The sequence below is a fragment of the Nannospalax galili genome, unplaced genomic scaffold (genome assembly GCF_000622305.1).
Source record: "Nannospalax galili isolate Female #2095 unplaced genomic scaffold, S.galili_v1.0 scaffold44, whole genome shotgun sequence".
NCBI lineage: Eukaryota > Metazoa > Chordata > Mammalia > Rodentia > Spalacidae > Nannospalax > Nannospalax galili.
Window position 1 is genome coordinate 162,174 of NW_008355789.1, and position 16,575 is coordinate 178,748.

The 16,575-nt window shown below is 52.2% G+C and overlaps 1 protein-coding gene across 2 annotated transcripts in view; it reads left to right on the top strand.

The window, feature by feature from the left end:
* The first annotated feature begins 1,223 nt into the window (after positions 1-1,223).
* The window catches only part of Tub (TUB bipartite transcription factor), a 20,634-nt gene continuing 5,282 nt past the window's right edge, over positions 1,224-16,575 (top strand). The window contains exons 1-6 of one of the 2 annotated variants that reach the window (XM_008853430.1): positions 1,224-1,477; positions 9,591-9,642; positions 10,042-10,207; positions 13,209-13,352; positions 14,813-14,980; positions 15,887-16,005. In XM_008853430.1, coding sequence (XP_008851652.1) covers positions 1,440-1,477; positions 9,591-9,642; positions 10,042-10,207; positions 13,209-13,352; positions 14,813-14,980; positions 15,887-16,005 — 687 coding nt within the window. In that variant the 5' untranslated portion in view covers positions 1,224-1,439. The remainder of the gene's footprint in view (positions 1,478-9,590; positions 9,643-10,041; positions 10,208-13,208; positions 13,353-14,812; positions 14,981-15,886; positions 16,006-16,575) is intronic. The other variant, XM_008853431.3, reaches the window with a different exon arrangement.

Here is a 16,575-nt window from a genome sequence, read left to right on the forward strand (position 1 = left end):
GGGTAACGAATGTGGATGGAGAGAGCCTGTGTGTGAATCCTAGCTTAACCAAGGATCACCAGTGTGACCTTGAGCATGAGCTTTATCTTCTCTGTACCTCAGTTTCCTCTGCTAACATGTGGGTACTATAGTAGAATGTACTTCCTAGGGTGTTTATGAGATTAAAGAAGCCCTACAGCTCTCACCTAACAAAGTCCCAGCTCCCAATGGCTCAGCAAGCAGTCCAAATACCATCATTGTGTTTGTAGTTTACCAGCCAGACAAACAAGGCTGAGAAGAAGCTGAAAGAGGTCAGAGGTGGGGATCCTGGCTTGGCCCCAGGGCAGCAAGATGGGACCCACTCTGGGCAGCAAGGCCATTCCCATACTCCATCAAGCCAGAGCATCCCCCCCATGGACACTCTTGGCTTTTGGTGCTGGTGCTGCTGAGTCCAGGGTGCACATGAGGATGCCCACGTTCTGTGTAGAGACTACTACTCCTCAGCCACCCCCACCATCCCTACCCACAGGCCCGACTGGCCTCTCAGCTCAGTCCTTACCAGCCCCTTGCCATACCCACAAGGCCCAGGCTGGCCTCTCCCCCTGCTGTGTTGCTGGACCTCTGACCTCTTCTCCCTGTTTCCAGCTAACCCTTCTTCCACATCACTTACTAAAGATGGGTGCTGGTCTCATCAGCACCCAAGGTTAGATGATCTCTGTTGGGATTGTGCTGCCCTCTGAAAGGGCTTTTGAAGGACAGGAGACCCTGGTTCAATTTCAGCGTCATGGTTCCTTGTGCCTTGCCCTTAGGCACGTTAGCATTTCTCATGCTTCATTCACCAGAAATTGGTGGTAAAATATTTGATTCTCAAAGCCATTGTGCCCACTAAATGCTCTAAGGACCTGGAGTGCCACAGTTAGCGTGACCTTCCCCTTGACTGTGAAATCTTAGATGGGAAGGACCCTTTCTTCACCCAAACTAAAGATCAGAAGGCTGCCAAGGCGGGCGTGTGAACCTGGAGGTGGGAAGGAGGCAGCTCTAGGTTCTTGGACCCGAGGCTCCCCAGAGCTCTAACTGAAGCCCCATCCCTGTGCTGCCAAGGGCGGAGGGTGGTCCTCGGGGGTGGGGTCTCCGCCAGGGCGGGGCCAGGGGCGGGGCGGCGGCTGCCACGCAGAGCCCCGCCGGGTGCGAGGCTGGGCACCAGCAGAGCGGCCCTCCCCCTCCGCGCGCTCCCGCGGCCCTGCGCGCTCCCGCCGCTTCGCCCTCGGCTCCCGCCGCGCAGGCAGCTGGTCTGGGAGCCTGTGGCCGGGGCCCTGGCGTGCAGTGCGGGCCTCGGCGGGCCCCAGCGGCCGGGCCCGGGAGGATGTGTCCCGGGGCGGCCCGAGAGCTGAGCAGGGCCCCCGCGCCAGACCCGAGCCCCGGCCTCACGAGCTGCAGCCGCCGCCCCGCCCCCGAGAGACATGACTTCCAAGCCGCATTCCGACTGGATTCCCTACAGGTACGCTCCGGCCTCTCCCACTCGGGGCGCGGGAGACTCCCCACCCTCCAACGCTGGGGACGAGGGAGGGCGGGAGCGCGCTGCCAGGCCGCCCACCATCCCCGACTCGGGACGTGGGATCGGTCGGGCCATCTGGCGTGGATGCAGGGCATCCATGCCCTCGGCATCCTTAGCGACACGGGAAGCGCGGGGCTTTCCTACCCAACTTCGAGGGACTCGAAGCCACCTGCCCTGCTCCACCCCATCCACCGCTGGGGTTGCTGAAAGGCCTCCTTGGGCTGGCAGCACCCAGGACACACGCCTGTATATTGTGTGCGCACACACCCCTGCATCTGCACGCTGCACACATAGGACATCTGCGCGTTGAGCTAAAGATACCCCTACTGGTCAGTTCACATAGTCAAAGCAAAGATTCGTGGAGACGATTATTCCGAAAGTAGACCACATGGCAGCTCACATATACATGCACCCATGTATCTCTAGACACCAATTCTCGAGCCACCTGGGTGCATTCTGACAAATCTGTGCACATTCATGTCCTGTATCAGAATGCTCCACACTGCCTACTCACAAGTACTACTCAGTGCTTTTCAGAGATTCAGTAGTAACCAGCTTGCTAGCAAGACCAGCTCACGATACAGAGAACTGCCCTCATGTACACAAAAGCACTCGAGCCCTGACACTTCCTGTTCCTGAACACTTGGGCTAACCCAAGGAAGGCCCTGGTCTTCTTGTGTGTGGGGGGGCGGGGGTAGTCTCCGTCTTCACACAGGTGCACGCCAGGCCTTTCCCCATCCACTCGAACTCCATTCCATTTCCAGAGAAAAGAGCTCATCGCCATAGCAGCGCCAGATCCTTGGTCAGTCATTGGCTCTCTAGTTGCCATGGACTACGGGCTGCCTCCAAGCCTCCTGGAAAGCATGTGTGTAAAAAGGGTACTGGACCCGATTCTTATTGCTGACCCAGGTACACAAGCCAGAGGGTTGCAGAATCAGACCCTTAGGACCCACATGGTCTAAGCCTGGTGGCTGAACCCAGTCACTGTCAGAAAATGATTCTGATGGAGCCCTTACAGGAGTCTGTCCAGTTAGAGTCCCAAACAGAAACCAGGTGAAACTGCCTGAGGCTTGTTAAAAGGCTTGTTGATCTTTTTGTCAACAGGCATCTATCACTGGCCTGGGATTTCAGGATTTTTCTGGAAAATTATTAGTGTCTTTGATCGCAGGTGGGAGCTCTTTAAGATGCTTTGCATCTCCCCACCAATACACAGAGATACATATATGCACACATGAGTAATGCACATATGCAAACATAGGCATTCACAACTCAGTCTCACATGGATCAGGAGATACTCTGGTTGGGAAATGGGGACTGGGGTTGTGCTAACTCAAAAGAACATCTGCCCTGGACATACATCCAGGCTGGGGGTGCAGATGGTTTCTGGAGCGTTCTTGGCACTTGTGGGTTCAGGATCTTCTAGAAGTTAGTGGACCCTGTAGAGTATCACTGACTTTTTGTCTGTCAGCAGAGGTGTAGGCCATTGCCTGTAGGCTAGGGCTGGCGGACTCCAGTGCTGTGGAAGAACCTTCAAGGAGGTCCAGATGTAGGGCGGTGGCCACAGGCAGCACTGTGGCTGGGGAGGTGATGGCCCTTTTAGGTTCTGGTTGATGGGAGGCTGAGCCAGGCCAAGTCATGGTTCAAGGAGGCTTCTCCCAGGGAGCCAGGGACTAAAGCAACTTGCAGAGTGAGAGCTTTTGTCATAGAGAAAACTCTGTCTCGGGCTGGGGAGGATTCAGCCTGTTCCTGGGAAAGAAGAGCCTAGGGAGGTAGAATTGTCTCTGAGACTAGCCCAGGCCTAACCACCTTCTACTCTCCCTCCCATATGCAGCCTAGAGCACAGAATCCTGCCCCCCTGGAAGCCTAGCCCTGAAAACAGCTTGGCACCCTGATGGCCTGCCTTGCTTGCTTTCCCCATTCCTGTCACCAACCCTGCCTTCTTGTTCTGTACACTAGGGAGGGTAGGTGTTTAACTGAGGGTGGGCTGTCATCAGAAGTTGCCAGAATCCTCCCCTGCCCTGTTCAGTCTTTCTGGGCATGCACTGGACCTGGGAAAATGTTGGACTTGGGTTATAGACTTCCAGGATGAGGGGACTTGGGCTGAGAGAAGGGAATTCAAAGGGCCCTTTGCATTGCCTGGTTTTCTGATTGCAGGCAAAGCCACAGCCTGTCGGGTGGCAGAAAACTGGGACAGGAGACACACAAGGCATTTTCTTGCAACTGGGAGTGGGGTAGCATGTGTGCATGTGCTTTGACTGGCACAAGGTTTCCCTAATGCCTCAGCACATCGGACTGGAATGTGGTACAAGGAGAAGAAGGGCTGGCTGACTTGTTGTTAGCTGTGCTGGTGAGGTTTTACTCCTTATATGATGGTTGTATCTTGCATTCCCTGGGCTCGACTCATATTTTCTTCAAAGCAGCGATAGTAATAATCTTCTTATGGGTAATTTTGGCTCCATTTCTAATGATCATGGATTAAGCTCACACCCTGACTTAAAAGGGAGCCATTTCATTTGTAAAAATCAACAACTATAGTCATCTGTTTTTGCCTTTTATTTATTTTCCATTACTAGTAATTCCCAGTTCTGCCATTTTCTCTATCTCTGTTCTTGAGGATTATAAATTCCTGTAGTATATGACTCTACAACCTTTTAAAAAAATATTTCATTTTTATTTTATGTGTATGGGTGTATTGCCTGAATGTATGTAAGTGCACTCATGTCATACAGTGCCCTCAGAGGTCAGAAGAGGGTGTCGGATCCCCTGGAACTGGAGTTATGGATGGTTGTTAGCTGCCATATAGGGGCTGGGAACTCAACCTGGGTCTTCTGCAAGAGCAGCCAGTGCTCTTATTCACAGAGCCATCTCTCCACCCCTGACTCTACAACCTTTTAAAAAAATATTTCATTTTTATTTTATGTGTATGGGTGTATTGCCTGAATGTATGTAAGTGCACTCATGTCATACAGTGCCCTCAGAGGTCAGAAGAGGGTGTCGGATCCCCTGGAACTGGAGTTATGGATGGTTGTTAGCTGCCATATAGGTGCTGGGAACTCAACCTGGGTCTTCTGCAAGAGCAGCCAGTGCTCTTATTCACAGAGCCATCTCTCCACCCCTGACTCTACAACCTTTTATAAGTTGTAGGTAGGTAGAGTTCTGTTAGGAAAGACTACAGCTGAGGCTTGGGCTTGTCCTCAGTGCTCCTCTTTTTTAAAAAAAAAAAAAAAAAGATTTATTTATTTACTATTTTTATGTGTATGTGTGTGCCTGCATGAGTTTATGTGTACCAGATGCATGAGATGCATGCAGGGGCCTGTGGAGGCCAGAAGAGGGTGCCAGTTGGAACTGGAGTTACAGGCAGTTGTGAACCACCCTGTGAGTAGTGGAAACTGAACCTGGATCCTCTGCAAGAGCAGCAAGCTCTCTTAACACTGAGCCATCTCTCCAGCACCATCTTCACACTGCACAGTTAATCCTGGGCTTTTCCCTCACCAAATCATGAACTACTTCAGAGCAGGGACCTCATATGATTTCTGGCTATGTCTTCAGCACAGATAAGATGCCTGCCTATTTGAATCAAAGTGATGTCAAACCTCAAACATTTAGAGGTGCTTCAACTTCCTGGTTGGTTGCATACCTGGGCTTTCAAAACACCTGAAGGATATAGTGCTCTCGGTCACAGTGAGGCCTCTGAACCTCTGCTCTCAAGGCAGCTCCAGGCCATAGGGAGTCAGCTGGAAGGGCCTACATAAGCCCTCCCACTCTCTCCATGCTCCCTTATTTGTAGGAGCCCTGGCCAAATGTCTTCAACCAATCAGTTGTGATGGGACAGTTCTTCCCTGGGTTGAGCCTGAGCAAGTCTCTGGGCTCCCCTCTTTTTTGCTCTTGGTAGACTTCTCCCGCCACGTGCTCCCTTACTTGCTGGGGAGCAGCATTAGTGACTGAGCAAGACTCCCAACGGCTTTAGTCCTGCTGCTGGGTTTAGCCTTATGGGTGTCCTGCTGTAACCACCTCTGGCAACTCTTTCTAGAAACTCCAATTTTCTGTTCTTTATAAAGACCCCCAGCTAGGGTCACAGGATCCTTTTGCATGGCTGAGCATTATAAACCCCATGGCACTTACTTAAACAACAATAAAATTGATTCTGGGGCATGTTCCCCAGTAGTTCTGAATTACCAAATCACGGCCAGGCCAGTGTCATAGCTTTAATGTACCTGGTATGTTTGGAAACCCCTGGCTGGACAGCAGAGGACCCATCCCAGGAGGCAAGAGATCCTGTGAGCATCATGGTCCTTTACTAACTGCCATTTCCAACTGTGTGCCAAGCAACTGCAAGGGCAACAAGAGCCATGGGTGTGGTCTTGCCTGGGTCTGGCATTGGGCACAGGGTTACAGTCAGACACTCCGGGTGGCTTGTCCTTACAGCCTGCTGCTCTGGTTCCTGGGTTCAGGGCAGTGTTCACTGTGGCCCAGGGAAGGAATGAAGGTAGGAAGGAGATGGGGGCAGGGTAGCAAAGTAGGCTTGAAGGGAGCATCCAGATGGCAGAGTCAATCCCTAGGTTGTCCTGGCCTGGGCCCCTGATAGTGCTGGTAGATGAGTTGGAGTTTACAAAGAGTGTAGGAAGGGAAGGGTGGAATTGCTGGGCCTCAGCAGAAATGCCTCCTGTTAGTTGTGGTTTACTTCCCAGATACCTGTCCTTCCCAGTACCTCTAGGTGAGTGGTGGTGGATAACCTGGCTCCATGGGAGGTAAGAGTTGCCACCTTATTGGCCCTGGGTGGAGCAGATGAATTGGGAGACACTGCAGATGGAGCCAGTGATGAGTGCATTCCTGGACCTTCTAGGTCTGGCTTCCAACAGGATGCAGCCATAATGAAAGAGCTGCCAGGGTCAGCTGGAAGACCCATCCATCAGGGCCCAGTCTCTGTCTGAGCCTCCTGGCGGGGCTGCAGCTGGCAGCCGGGCCTTGGCAGTGATTCCATAATTGGAACCAGAGTCATTAAAAAGCCATTAATGTCTCCTTGCATGGTTATCATTTAGTGCAGCCTAGAATGGTGCCCATCAAAGAGGCAGGGCAGGGATGTGTTGTGAGACAGACAGACACCCCAGGAATGGCACAGCAGTGGAGCCAAAGAGGCAGGACTGCTGGGTGGGGGTGGAAGGGAGTTTGGTTCTGTTCTCCTTGGAGACAAACATCACTGTAGTCACTGTCACTGTTCCCCACCACAAGCTGCTGTGCTGGGGATTCTTTTGTTATTCACCAAGGACCTTGTCTGTGCCCAGATGCCTTGTCCTTACCAAACACCCTCCCAGGACAGAGTGGTCCCTTCTAGGTGACTGTGGTCTACCGAGTGCCCTTGAAGCTTTCCTGGAAACCGGGCTTTCTCTATGCATTATGTTTATGCTCAGACTCTGGAGATGGGTGGTTATCTTGTAGGACCTTCTGCGCAGGTGTTGGACCTAGCGTGGGCCGCTTCCCTCTGGCCACTCCCGTGCTATGCGCCTCTCCTTTTGTGCACTTAAATATTCCTGGTGCTGAGTATCTGTGGCTTCTAGAATCTTTCTCAGAAACTGTGCCCTTGTGTTCAGCCTTTTCTGAGGCCACAGTTAAGTCCCTTCTCCCTGTTTCTTTTTGATGATAAACGTTATTAAGCCTGTGGCTCTTTGTCTTCCCCATCTGGAAATGGAGGTAGGGATGGAGGGAAACAAGTACTGTGGTCATGGAAAAACCGCCTCTGACCCCAGACACAACTGCCTGAAAAGTCTGTGTTTGTGGTAGGAAAATGCCTTTGTGTGTCACAGGGCACTGAGGTCACTGTTTCTGGAAACTTCTTTTGTTAGCCAAACTGCCTCTGGAGGTGGAGGTGGCTTTGCTGATGAGCACCTTTTGTTTTCAAAATATCTCCAGAAATTTGTACCAGCACTTGTGGAAGGCGTAATCTTTACTCTGCTCAGCAAAGACCAATGCCTGAGATGACCCAAGTGGCTGCTTCTGTCCCTGGCATTGCCCTCTGAAAGGATATGACTTGTGACCTCCCTGTGACCTCTGAAATGGCTTCTTCCACTGGCGAAAAGAAAGCCAGCACCAACCTATGGAGGTCACAAGAGATTTGTGTGTCTAGGCCACTGGCAGTCTGCCAGGCCCAGCCAGAGCATGTCTGGGTCTCAGACCCCACTGGTCCTGTCGGTGGGTGCCGTTTGCAGAGCCCTTACTGCATTTTTTCATCCATATTCTGGAAGCGGCGAGTGCGTGTGCACTGCCGCTGCTGCTGACCTGTGGACAGTGAGGTTTGGCAGTTAGTTGGAGTGAAGGCCCACTGACACAAAGAGCAGAGGCAGTGGGGAGCTGTGGGTTCTCAGGCCTGGTGAGGTCCTTGGTGTCTTGATCACCTGACATGTGCACCTCTTTCTAGAGGTCATCAGTGGTACCTGTCAGCCTGGGCCCATGTGCCTTTCATGGTGAGATGCTTGCTAGCTCAGCAACGGAAGTTTTAGGGAGCTGGTGTTGCTCTCAGGAAGCCCCAGATGCTGCTGTGCTCTCAGGCAGACAGGCTGTCTTAGGAAGACTGAGGCCTGTCTTTGAGCTGTGTTTTCTCCTGCACTCTTGACAATTGAGGGTTTGGTGAATGAGGCCATTTTGTGCAGCCCTAAATCACAGTTGGGGCTCCTCTGATGTACAGAGCAACCCAGAGGTACCAGGAAAAGCCCTTCCTAGGTGTCAAGTAGTCAAGACAACTATCAGTTAAAATAATGCATAGTCCTATAGGTCATGGCAGGGAGGTGAATGGTGAGGGGTGGCTAGCTACTTGGAGGTATTAATTTAAGGGATCTGTAGGTCAGTGGTTGTTCTAGATAGAAAAGGTAACTGTCAAACAGTAGACATGGCTTTACCATTTGGGGGTGATTTAATCTCTTTTTCTTTCTGTGCACACTGTAATTACCTTTAAACAAGCAAGCCCACTTCTTACACGGGTATCTGTACATGTGTATTACACACATGAGATTCTGGCACACACCTCATTATAGCCCCACCTACATATGATGCACTCAGGCCCACCTGAGCTGGTCTGGTCTCCACCCCTGGCAGCATCCTGAGTTGGGCTTTCATAGCTTTTGGGCCTGGGGTGTCTTGGTCTAGTAGGAAAGCCAAATAGTTTGAGTTAGAGCTTTCTGTTTGGAAGGGCTCATGATCCATTGCTGGGCTGTGCATTAGTTGTGTCAACCCTGAAGACATTCCTGCCCAGCCCTGGTCCTGCCCTGGAGGAACTGGTTTCTTAGTGTCTCCCAAGTGAGAACACACTGCCCTGTTTAAGGGAGAGATATCCTGTCCCCTCTGCCAGGAGTTTGGGGTGAGGAAATGGTCTGCCCCAGAAGACCCTGCCTTTTCCAGATAGGACAGAAAGGAGGAGGAAGTTGATGAGATCCCTGTAGAGAGCTGGAGGAAGCAGATCACTGGCATGAAGGCAGGCTTCTTGGGCTTCACTTGTGGCTGATGCCTCTGCTTGGACTCCCTTTGAGCGTCAATCAAGCCTTGCTCAGGAATCTGAAGGGAGCAGTTCTTCCTGTTCTTTCTAGGACCAGGCTGGCTTCGAGGTCTTTAGGGAAATGGAGGAGAAGAAGCTATCAACATGGCAGAAATGTGGCTGAACCTTTGTTTTCTATGGGGTATTTTTGTTTGTTTGGTTGGTTTGGTTTTTTGAGACAGTGTCTCTTGTAGTCCAGGCTGACTTGAACTCCTACCCTCCTTTCTCAGTCTCCCTAGTGCTGGAATACAAGAGTGAACCACCACACCCAGCCTTGAAGGTTTTGTGGTGTTTGTGCTGGGGATCAAATCCAGGGCCTTAGCCATACTGGGCAAGTGCTCTACCACTGAAGGTCCCTCCTCCCTTTTCTAGTTCCCAGATGGCGGCTTCCATCTTCCTCTACCATGTGAACCCCCTGGGAGCCATGATGGGAGGGAGTTTTAATTATGGGGGTGCGGGGTAGGGGTGGTGGTGTTCAGGACCATCCCCTGGCACCTTGTGGGCAACCCTGAGTATCCTTCTCTCCTTCTGCAGTGTCCTAGATGATGAGGGTAGCAACCTGAGGCAGCAGAAGCTTGATCGGCAGGTGAGTGAGGCTGGGGCTGCTGGAAAGACAGAGCCAGCTGGGTTGGCTGGGGGCAGGGGCATCTCTCCTCCAATAATGACTTTGATGTGCAAGAGAAATGAGCTACTTTATCAGCTCTATATTATCCTGCCCTGGTACTCACTGCTTTGACCAGGCTGGCAGTTGGGGGTCACTGTGCTTGGAGAAAGGGATATTGGGTCTGTGATCCTCCTGCAAGGCAGTCCCGTCCCCAGGGCAGTTTTGCCATTCTTTCCTGAACCCCAGGGCTGTAAACCCCAGTGTGACCTCTGGAGCGCAGCCCAGTGAGCATGTGCTTTCTGTTGCCCGTTGTGGGAGCCCCTTCCTCCTGGCGGAGGTGGTGGGCCAGTCCACCTCTGTGCCCAACATGTGCCTCTATAGCGGGCCCTGCTGGAGCAGAAGCAGAAAAAGAAGCGCCAGGAGCCCCTGATGGTACAGGCCAATGCAGATGGGCGGCCCCGGAGCCGGCGGGCCCGGCAGTCTGAGGAGCAAGCACCCCTGGTGGAGTCCTACCTCAGCAGCAGCAGCAGCAGCACCAGCTACCAAGGTACACCCTGCCTCGGCCCCCTGGGCACCCTCTGTACTGGGGTGCCATGAGCCAGGGAGGTGAAGGACTCATCCTGTCAGGGTTTGTCCAGGCTCAATGCCCATCTCAAGTGGATAGCTGTGTGGGATGGTCAGAGAAAGACATTTAACCTTGGGTTTTATGTACGTAAATCAGCTACTTAGGCCAGAAGGCTCAAACTACAGATCGTAGAGTTCAGAGGTCCAAGTTTACTGAGATCCTGCGCCCCACCTGCATTCTTTCCTGAGAGAATCCATCTCTCATCCTCCTGCTTCACACCAGCTAGGGGCTCCTAGGTCACCCTCTTCCTCCCTCTCCAAACTCTCTGGCTTCTGATCTGCATGTGGGTGCTGACCCCAGCTGAAGATTCCTTCAGGGCTGGCAGTCACTGAAGCCTTGTGCTGCCATCCTTACACTTAGCTCTCAGCAGAGCCCACTGTGAGAATTCTCTCCCAGCTCATCCCGCTGAGCTGTGGCTCCTTTGCATCCGTGTGCCTGGGACCCTCCCTCCTGCTTAGGTTTAGGTTCCATTCAGTACCACACCTTCCATAGATCCCACAGCGTTGCTGTGAGAAGCGGGAGACAGATTGATTGGGTCTTTACTGCCCTCTGCTGGGCTGGTGCCAGTCGTGCAGGCGGCTACTCCATGCATTTAGGAACTGAGACGGCAGAGGGTACCTGGCTTTTGCCAGTGGGAAGAACCTTTGTGGCCATGGTGCTCCCCTCCTGTGATTTCCTTCTGACCTGGCGCCTCCACCCACGTTCAGGTGTTGGTGGTTTCCTCAGCTTGGGGCTAACCTTCATCTAACTGCTGACCCTGTCCACCTGCCACACTGTCTCAGTTATTTTCTCTGTTCCACAAGCCCAGCCCCTATTGCCTAGATCGTAGCTTGGCACACCGTGTAAACCTAGTCTCCTTCCTTGGCACACACACCCTCTGAGGAAACCCGCTTCTTTCTGGATAGTGTGGCTGTCTTCCAGCATTTGTCAGGGCTGGGCATGGTGCTGCATCTTGGCTTGCATCACTGTCATTTCATCCTCATAGCAACTCATCATCTCTATGTGATTGGCAAGGCAGGGCTTGTTCAGCAGTTTGCCCATAGTACACTGCCGATGGGCAGCAGAACAGGTCTTTCAGACTCCAGATGGTCTTTGGCCATAGTGCATTGCCTCCCTGGTAAAAGTTCTTCATGGTAATTCCCCTGTGCATACCTCAGTTCCTTTGTACACGGGGCCATGCTGAATGTGTCTGTATCCCATTTGAAAGGCCTTTGAGAACAAGGGGCCTCACTCTCAGCTGCTTCCCACGGAATGGTCCCCATCCCTGCCTTTCCCAGCAGCCTCTTCCTTCACCTTCTCTGCGGGTGCCATCCCAAGGATGGCCACGGTGCCCTGCAGGGAAGACAGCCACTGTCTTGGTCCTGTGGAGTCTGACCTGCTGCTACTTGAGGGGTGAAAGCTTGCACCCAGAAATTGGACCCTGCTTCTTTATGCCTGAGGTGCACATCTTGATAAGTCACTGGCAGAAAGGCTACAGCAAAAGAGGCAGCACCTCTGGGGCCCATATCTTGCCACAGTCTGTTACCTACTTATGGCTGTGGCAAGTCACTTACGCTCTCGTGCACTTTTCCCTTCGCTTATACAAAGGGGTAAAATAAAATGCCTTAGAGCTTCAAACATGGAAGAAACCACAAGCTGTTCCAAGGTTCAAACTCAGCTGATTGCTGTTCCCTGCTGAGATCAGAATAGGTGAGCCCTTTAGGGGCTTTCCCCACAGGGAACCCTGGACATCTGTGAGGTTCCTGCTGTTTCTCTGGGACCCAGTCTTTGTCAGCTCTGAGTGGTGGACAAAGCCCTGGGGAGGCTGCTGCACGCCTGCTGTCTGAGCCAGCCCACCCACTTCCCTGGCCCCTGCTGCCTCCTGCCCTGCCCCCTGCTGGCCCTTGGTGTTAATGCCGTGCCTAGGGATCATTCTAAATGATGGTAAAGTCATCAGAACTGATAGCGACCCCCAGTGGAAGTTTCCCACCTGCTGGCCATGCTCATTCATAGTACACATTCATGCATTTTCTAAATGCTTCCTGAAGACCTCAAAAAGGATCTGGACTAGTGGATGTGGGTCCTGGGTAAGCACAAACAGGTGTGGCCTCTCCTTCCGTGGGCCTTCTGGTCTAGGTAAGCTTAGCAGATGCTTACAGTTGTACTTTGTGGAAAGATGTCAGGCTGTGTGAAGGGATGACAGGACACCCATTCTGACTAGGTAGTTGGAGATATCTTCTCTGAACTGGAGATTTCAGGAATTTGGAAGTTGGAAGTTAATTCAGTGGGGGAAAACAACACAGAAGCCCCAGGACAGAGAGTATGATTCATACAGTGCACTAGGCCAGCCTGGTGCAGCTGGGACCCATGCTAAGTGGCACAGTGCATGTTGAGGGGAAGGAGATGGAGGAACCCACCTGGCAGGAGAATTTGAGCAGATTGGGGCCCTGCTGTGTGTAGAACACAGAGGCCTCCAGGTGGGACTTTACTGATGCTCTCCTGTTAGTGTATATATGTAGCTCTTTGTTTCCCAGGATCTTCCTCCCACACATCACATTCTCCTGTGCTGCGCACCTGAGCCTGGGAAACTTCCTGGACGGCCTGCGCTGGCTGCAGTCTCCTCCAGAAGTTGCAGCCTCTGCGTCCTTCTCCATCTTCCATGGCACATGTCGGTCTCACAGACACTGACCCTGCCCTTGCCCAGGCTCAGAATAGCGGGCTGGCCCAGAACTCTGATTCCTGAATGAGCGCTCTAGCTATGACTTCATCATAGTAGACCAGGGTCCCGCCTGACCTCTGTCTGGTGGAAGTGAATGGGCCTGGTGATGTGGGTGAGGAGCCAGAAGAGGGCTGGAGTAGGGTTGGGGGCGCCATGCTGGGATCGAGTGGGATTTCTGGTTTCACCCAATGCCCATATTTCTGTCTTGGGTTCTCTCCTGAGCAGTTCAAGAGGCCGACTCACTTGCCAGTATGCAGCTGGGAGCCTCCCACCCTCCAGCACCAGCCTCAGCCAAGAGAACCAAGGCCGCAGCCGCATCAGGGGGCCAGGGTGGGGCCTCTAGAAAGGAGAAGAAGGGAAAGCACAAAGGTTAGCTTGCCTTCTCAGCCCTGCCCAGAGGTCTGGCCACATTGAGGGTGGGGAGCAGCTTATCCTTCTGACTTGGAGGTGGGATAGGGTGAAGGCTTTCAATGTACGTGCACGTAGGTGTGCCCATCAGCAGGCCTTGCCCAGCTCATGGGTGCCTGGGAGGGTTGGGGAGGCCTTCTTAGACTGCCAGGAAGTGCAACTGAGCTGTGGCTCAGGACCACCCCTTCCTCTCACCCTATGGTAGCCTGAGTGCCCTCTGTCCAGACCCCTGAGCTAGGACAGTCCCTTCAGTGGGAGCTTACTGCCCCCATGCTTTCAAGCACTTGCTTTCACTCTGCCTCATAATGCGCATTTCCTTTCTGCCCTGACTCCAAGTCCACCTCGTCCAGTCCACAGACCAATGTGTACTTTCTGCTCCTTAGTCTAGCAAAGACCCCTAGGAATCAAGGACAGTGATGGTGGCCACAATTCCTGTCTCCTGGCTCCATTGTTTCCTAACCCTTGTCATGGGTAGTGATTACCAGGTCACTGTGCCATAGCTAGGCAGTAGGGTATCAGTGTCCATGAACTTGCCTGCAAAACTGAGCAGAGGTCAGCCAAGCAGAGAAGCTGCCTGTGGGCCAGACTTACTTCTGTTGGGCAGGGAATGGAAAGAAGCCAGGCTCTGCAAAGGGATGCGAGGGTGCATGGGATGGGGGACCACCTGCTTAGGAAGGCAGGTATGTACTGCAAACCACAGTTGTTTGGGAATGTTTTTTTTTTTTTTTTTTTTTTTTTTTTTTTTTTTTTTTTTGACATGCTCAGGCTGTAGATGCAGCAGCTGTTTCTGTGGTCCACACACATCAGCCCTCCTTGACCCCGGTCCCCACCCCTTGACGTTCTTCATAACCCCAAAGAAGCTGGGAAAGGCTTACCTGAGGCCTCTGACAATCCGTGAAATGCATGTTTCATTGGAGGATAGTCCGGCTGAGTTCATATGTCCGCTGAGTGTCCCTCCCAGCTTCCCCTAAAATGCTGGTTCTGAACCCAAGCCTCGGCGAGGGAGGGAGGAGAGAACGGACACAAGAACACCAGGATGTGTAACTTGTAGCTGGCTGTTTCCAGGAATGACTGTTGGACTCAGCTATGTTTTGGATTGATCCTTGTTCTCCGTCTTGTTCTTTCTACCGTGCAGTTGCTTTTGTAGATGGTTGCTATCTGTCTTAGGGATATGAGGTATTCAAATCAACCCTTGGCTAGTATTTTGGGGGAAGAACAGAAGAAACAAAGCTCACATCCCTTTACAGCTTATCAAGCATTAACAGGCTGACAGCAGTCAGTAGTTTTTTAAAAATCAGTTTTGCAAATAAAGTTTTGCACAAGGTCTTCTCATTCATCCCCTCCTCCCCCCCTTCATGGATGTCTAAGAATCCAGACCCTTCTCTCGTTCTGGATGTAACTCAGGAGTATCTGGCCTGCAGGCACCAGCGGGCCAACAGCCCTGGCAGAAGACAAGTCTGAGGCCCAAGGCCCAGTGCAGATCCTGACTGTGGGCCAGTCAGACCACGCCAAGGACGCAGGGGAGACAGCAGCCGGTGGGGGCTCACAGCCCAGCGGGCAGGACCTCCGTGCCACGATGCAGAGGAAGGGTGAGCCCCATGGGGGCCCAGCCGGGACCAAAGCTCTGTTCCAGGTTCTCTGAGGTGTCTTCCAGGAGCATGGCACTCCTATGCCTGGCCCATCCCTTCCCTGGATGTGGGGGAGGGATATGCTCAGAGACAGATGAGAAGCTTTTGGGCAAGGACCCCTCATGAGGCCAAGTTCAGGGAAAGAAGTATGAACTGGGGGAGCCAACCAGAAGCCCAATCCTGTCTCTAACTGTAGGAGGACCATGTTTGCCTACAGATTGCCCAATTTCCCCAGCGTGAGCCCTAACCCTATGAAACTCCTGGTGCAGGAGGCAGAGAGCAGCTGTACAGGGCCACATACACATTATGAGGAACCAACTTAAAGACTAGTTCATTGAGGAAGAGCGTTTAAGACAACTCAGAAATGGTGGCATTCTGTGTCAGTGAGGGCAGCTGAGACAGGCTCAGGGCAAGCTGAGGGAGCAGAGTTAGCCCCGCTCACAGGCCACAGGCAGAGTGAGGAGCTAGGGCCTTTTCCCTGGTAGAAGCCATGGCCTTTAGCAGGCCTCAAGTCAGAAACAGAGGGTCCCTGTGCAGGCTCAGCTCGGGCTTTGATACACAAGAGACAGGGGCAGTGCAACTGGCAGGCAAGAGGGGGTGTGATGCAGGGACTGAGCTGAAACTGGGTGGTGAGGATGCATCCCAAGGAGGATCGTGACTAAGCCCAGCTCATGTGTGCATCAGAGAACGTGTGTCCTTGTATATGTCTGGACATGTGGGAGTACATACGGCAATGTGAAGACATGTGCAGATGGCTGTGTGAGTGCTTGGGTGTAGGCGAGTCAGTGAACGTGCATCTACATGTGACCACTGATGTTTGTTTCTTGCTATAAACCTGCTTGCTCATCATTCCTATGCTCACCACAGGCATCTCTAGCAGCATGAGCTTTGATGAGGAAGAAGATGAGGATGAAAACAGCTCTAGCTCCTCCCAGCTAAACAACAACACCCGCCCCAGCTCGGCCACTAGCAGGAAGTCCATCAGGGTGAGTGAGGAGCTGACAGCGGTGTCTGCCCATGGGTTGGTTCTAGTTTTCTTTCTATGGCTGTGATAAACACTCTGATCAAATGCAATTTTAGAAGGAAAGGGTTTATTTGACTTATACTTTCTGGACACAACCTATCATTGAGAGAAGTCAGGGCAAGAACTTGGACAGAATGCGTAAAGGAACACTGCTTGCTAGCCTCCTCTCTGGCTGGCTCCTGGTCTCATGCTCAGCTGGTTTTCCTTTTTTTTATAATATTTTTTTATTTATATGTATGAGTGTATTGCCTGCGTGTGTGTAAATGCACTTGGGTCATGCAATATCCGTGGAGGTTAGAAGAGGGCATTGGGTCCCCTAGAACTGGAGTTACAGACAGTTGTTAACTACCAGGTGGGTGCTGAGAATCAAACCTGGGTCCTCTACAAGAATAGCCAGTGCTCTTAACCTCTGAGCTATCTCTCCAGCCCCACAGCTACCCTTTTTTTTTTTTTTTTTTTTTTTTTTTTTTTTTGAAAAAAAAAAAAAAAAAAAAGAGGACGATAAATCTTTCACTGTGATATATCAAAATAA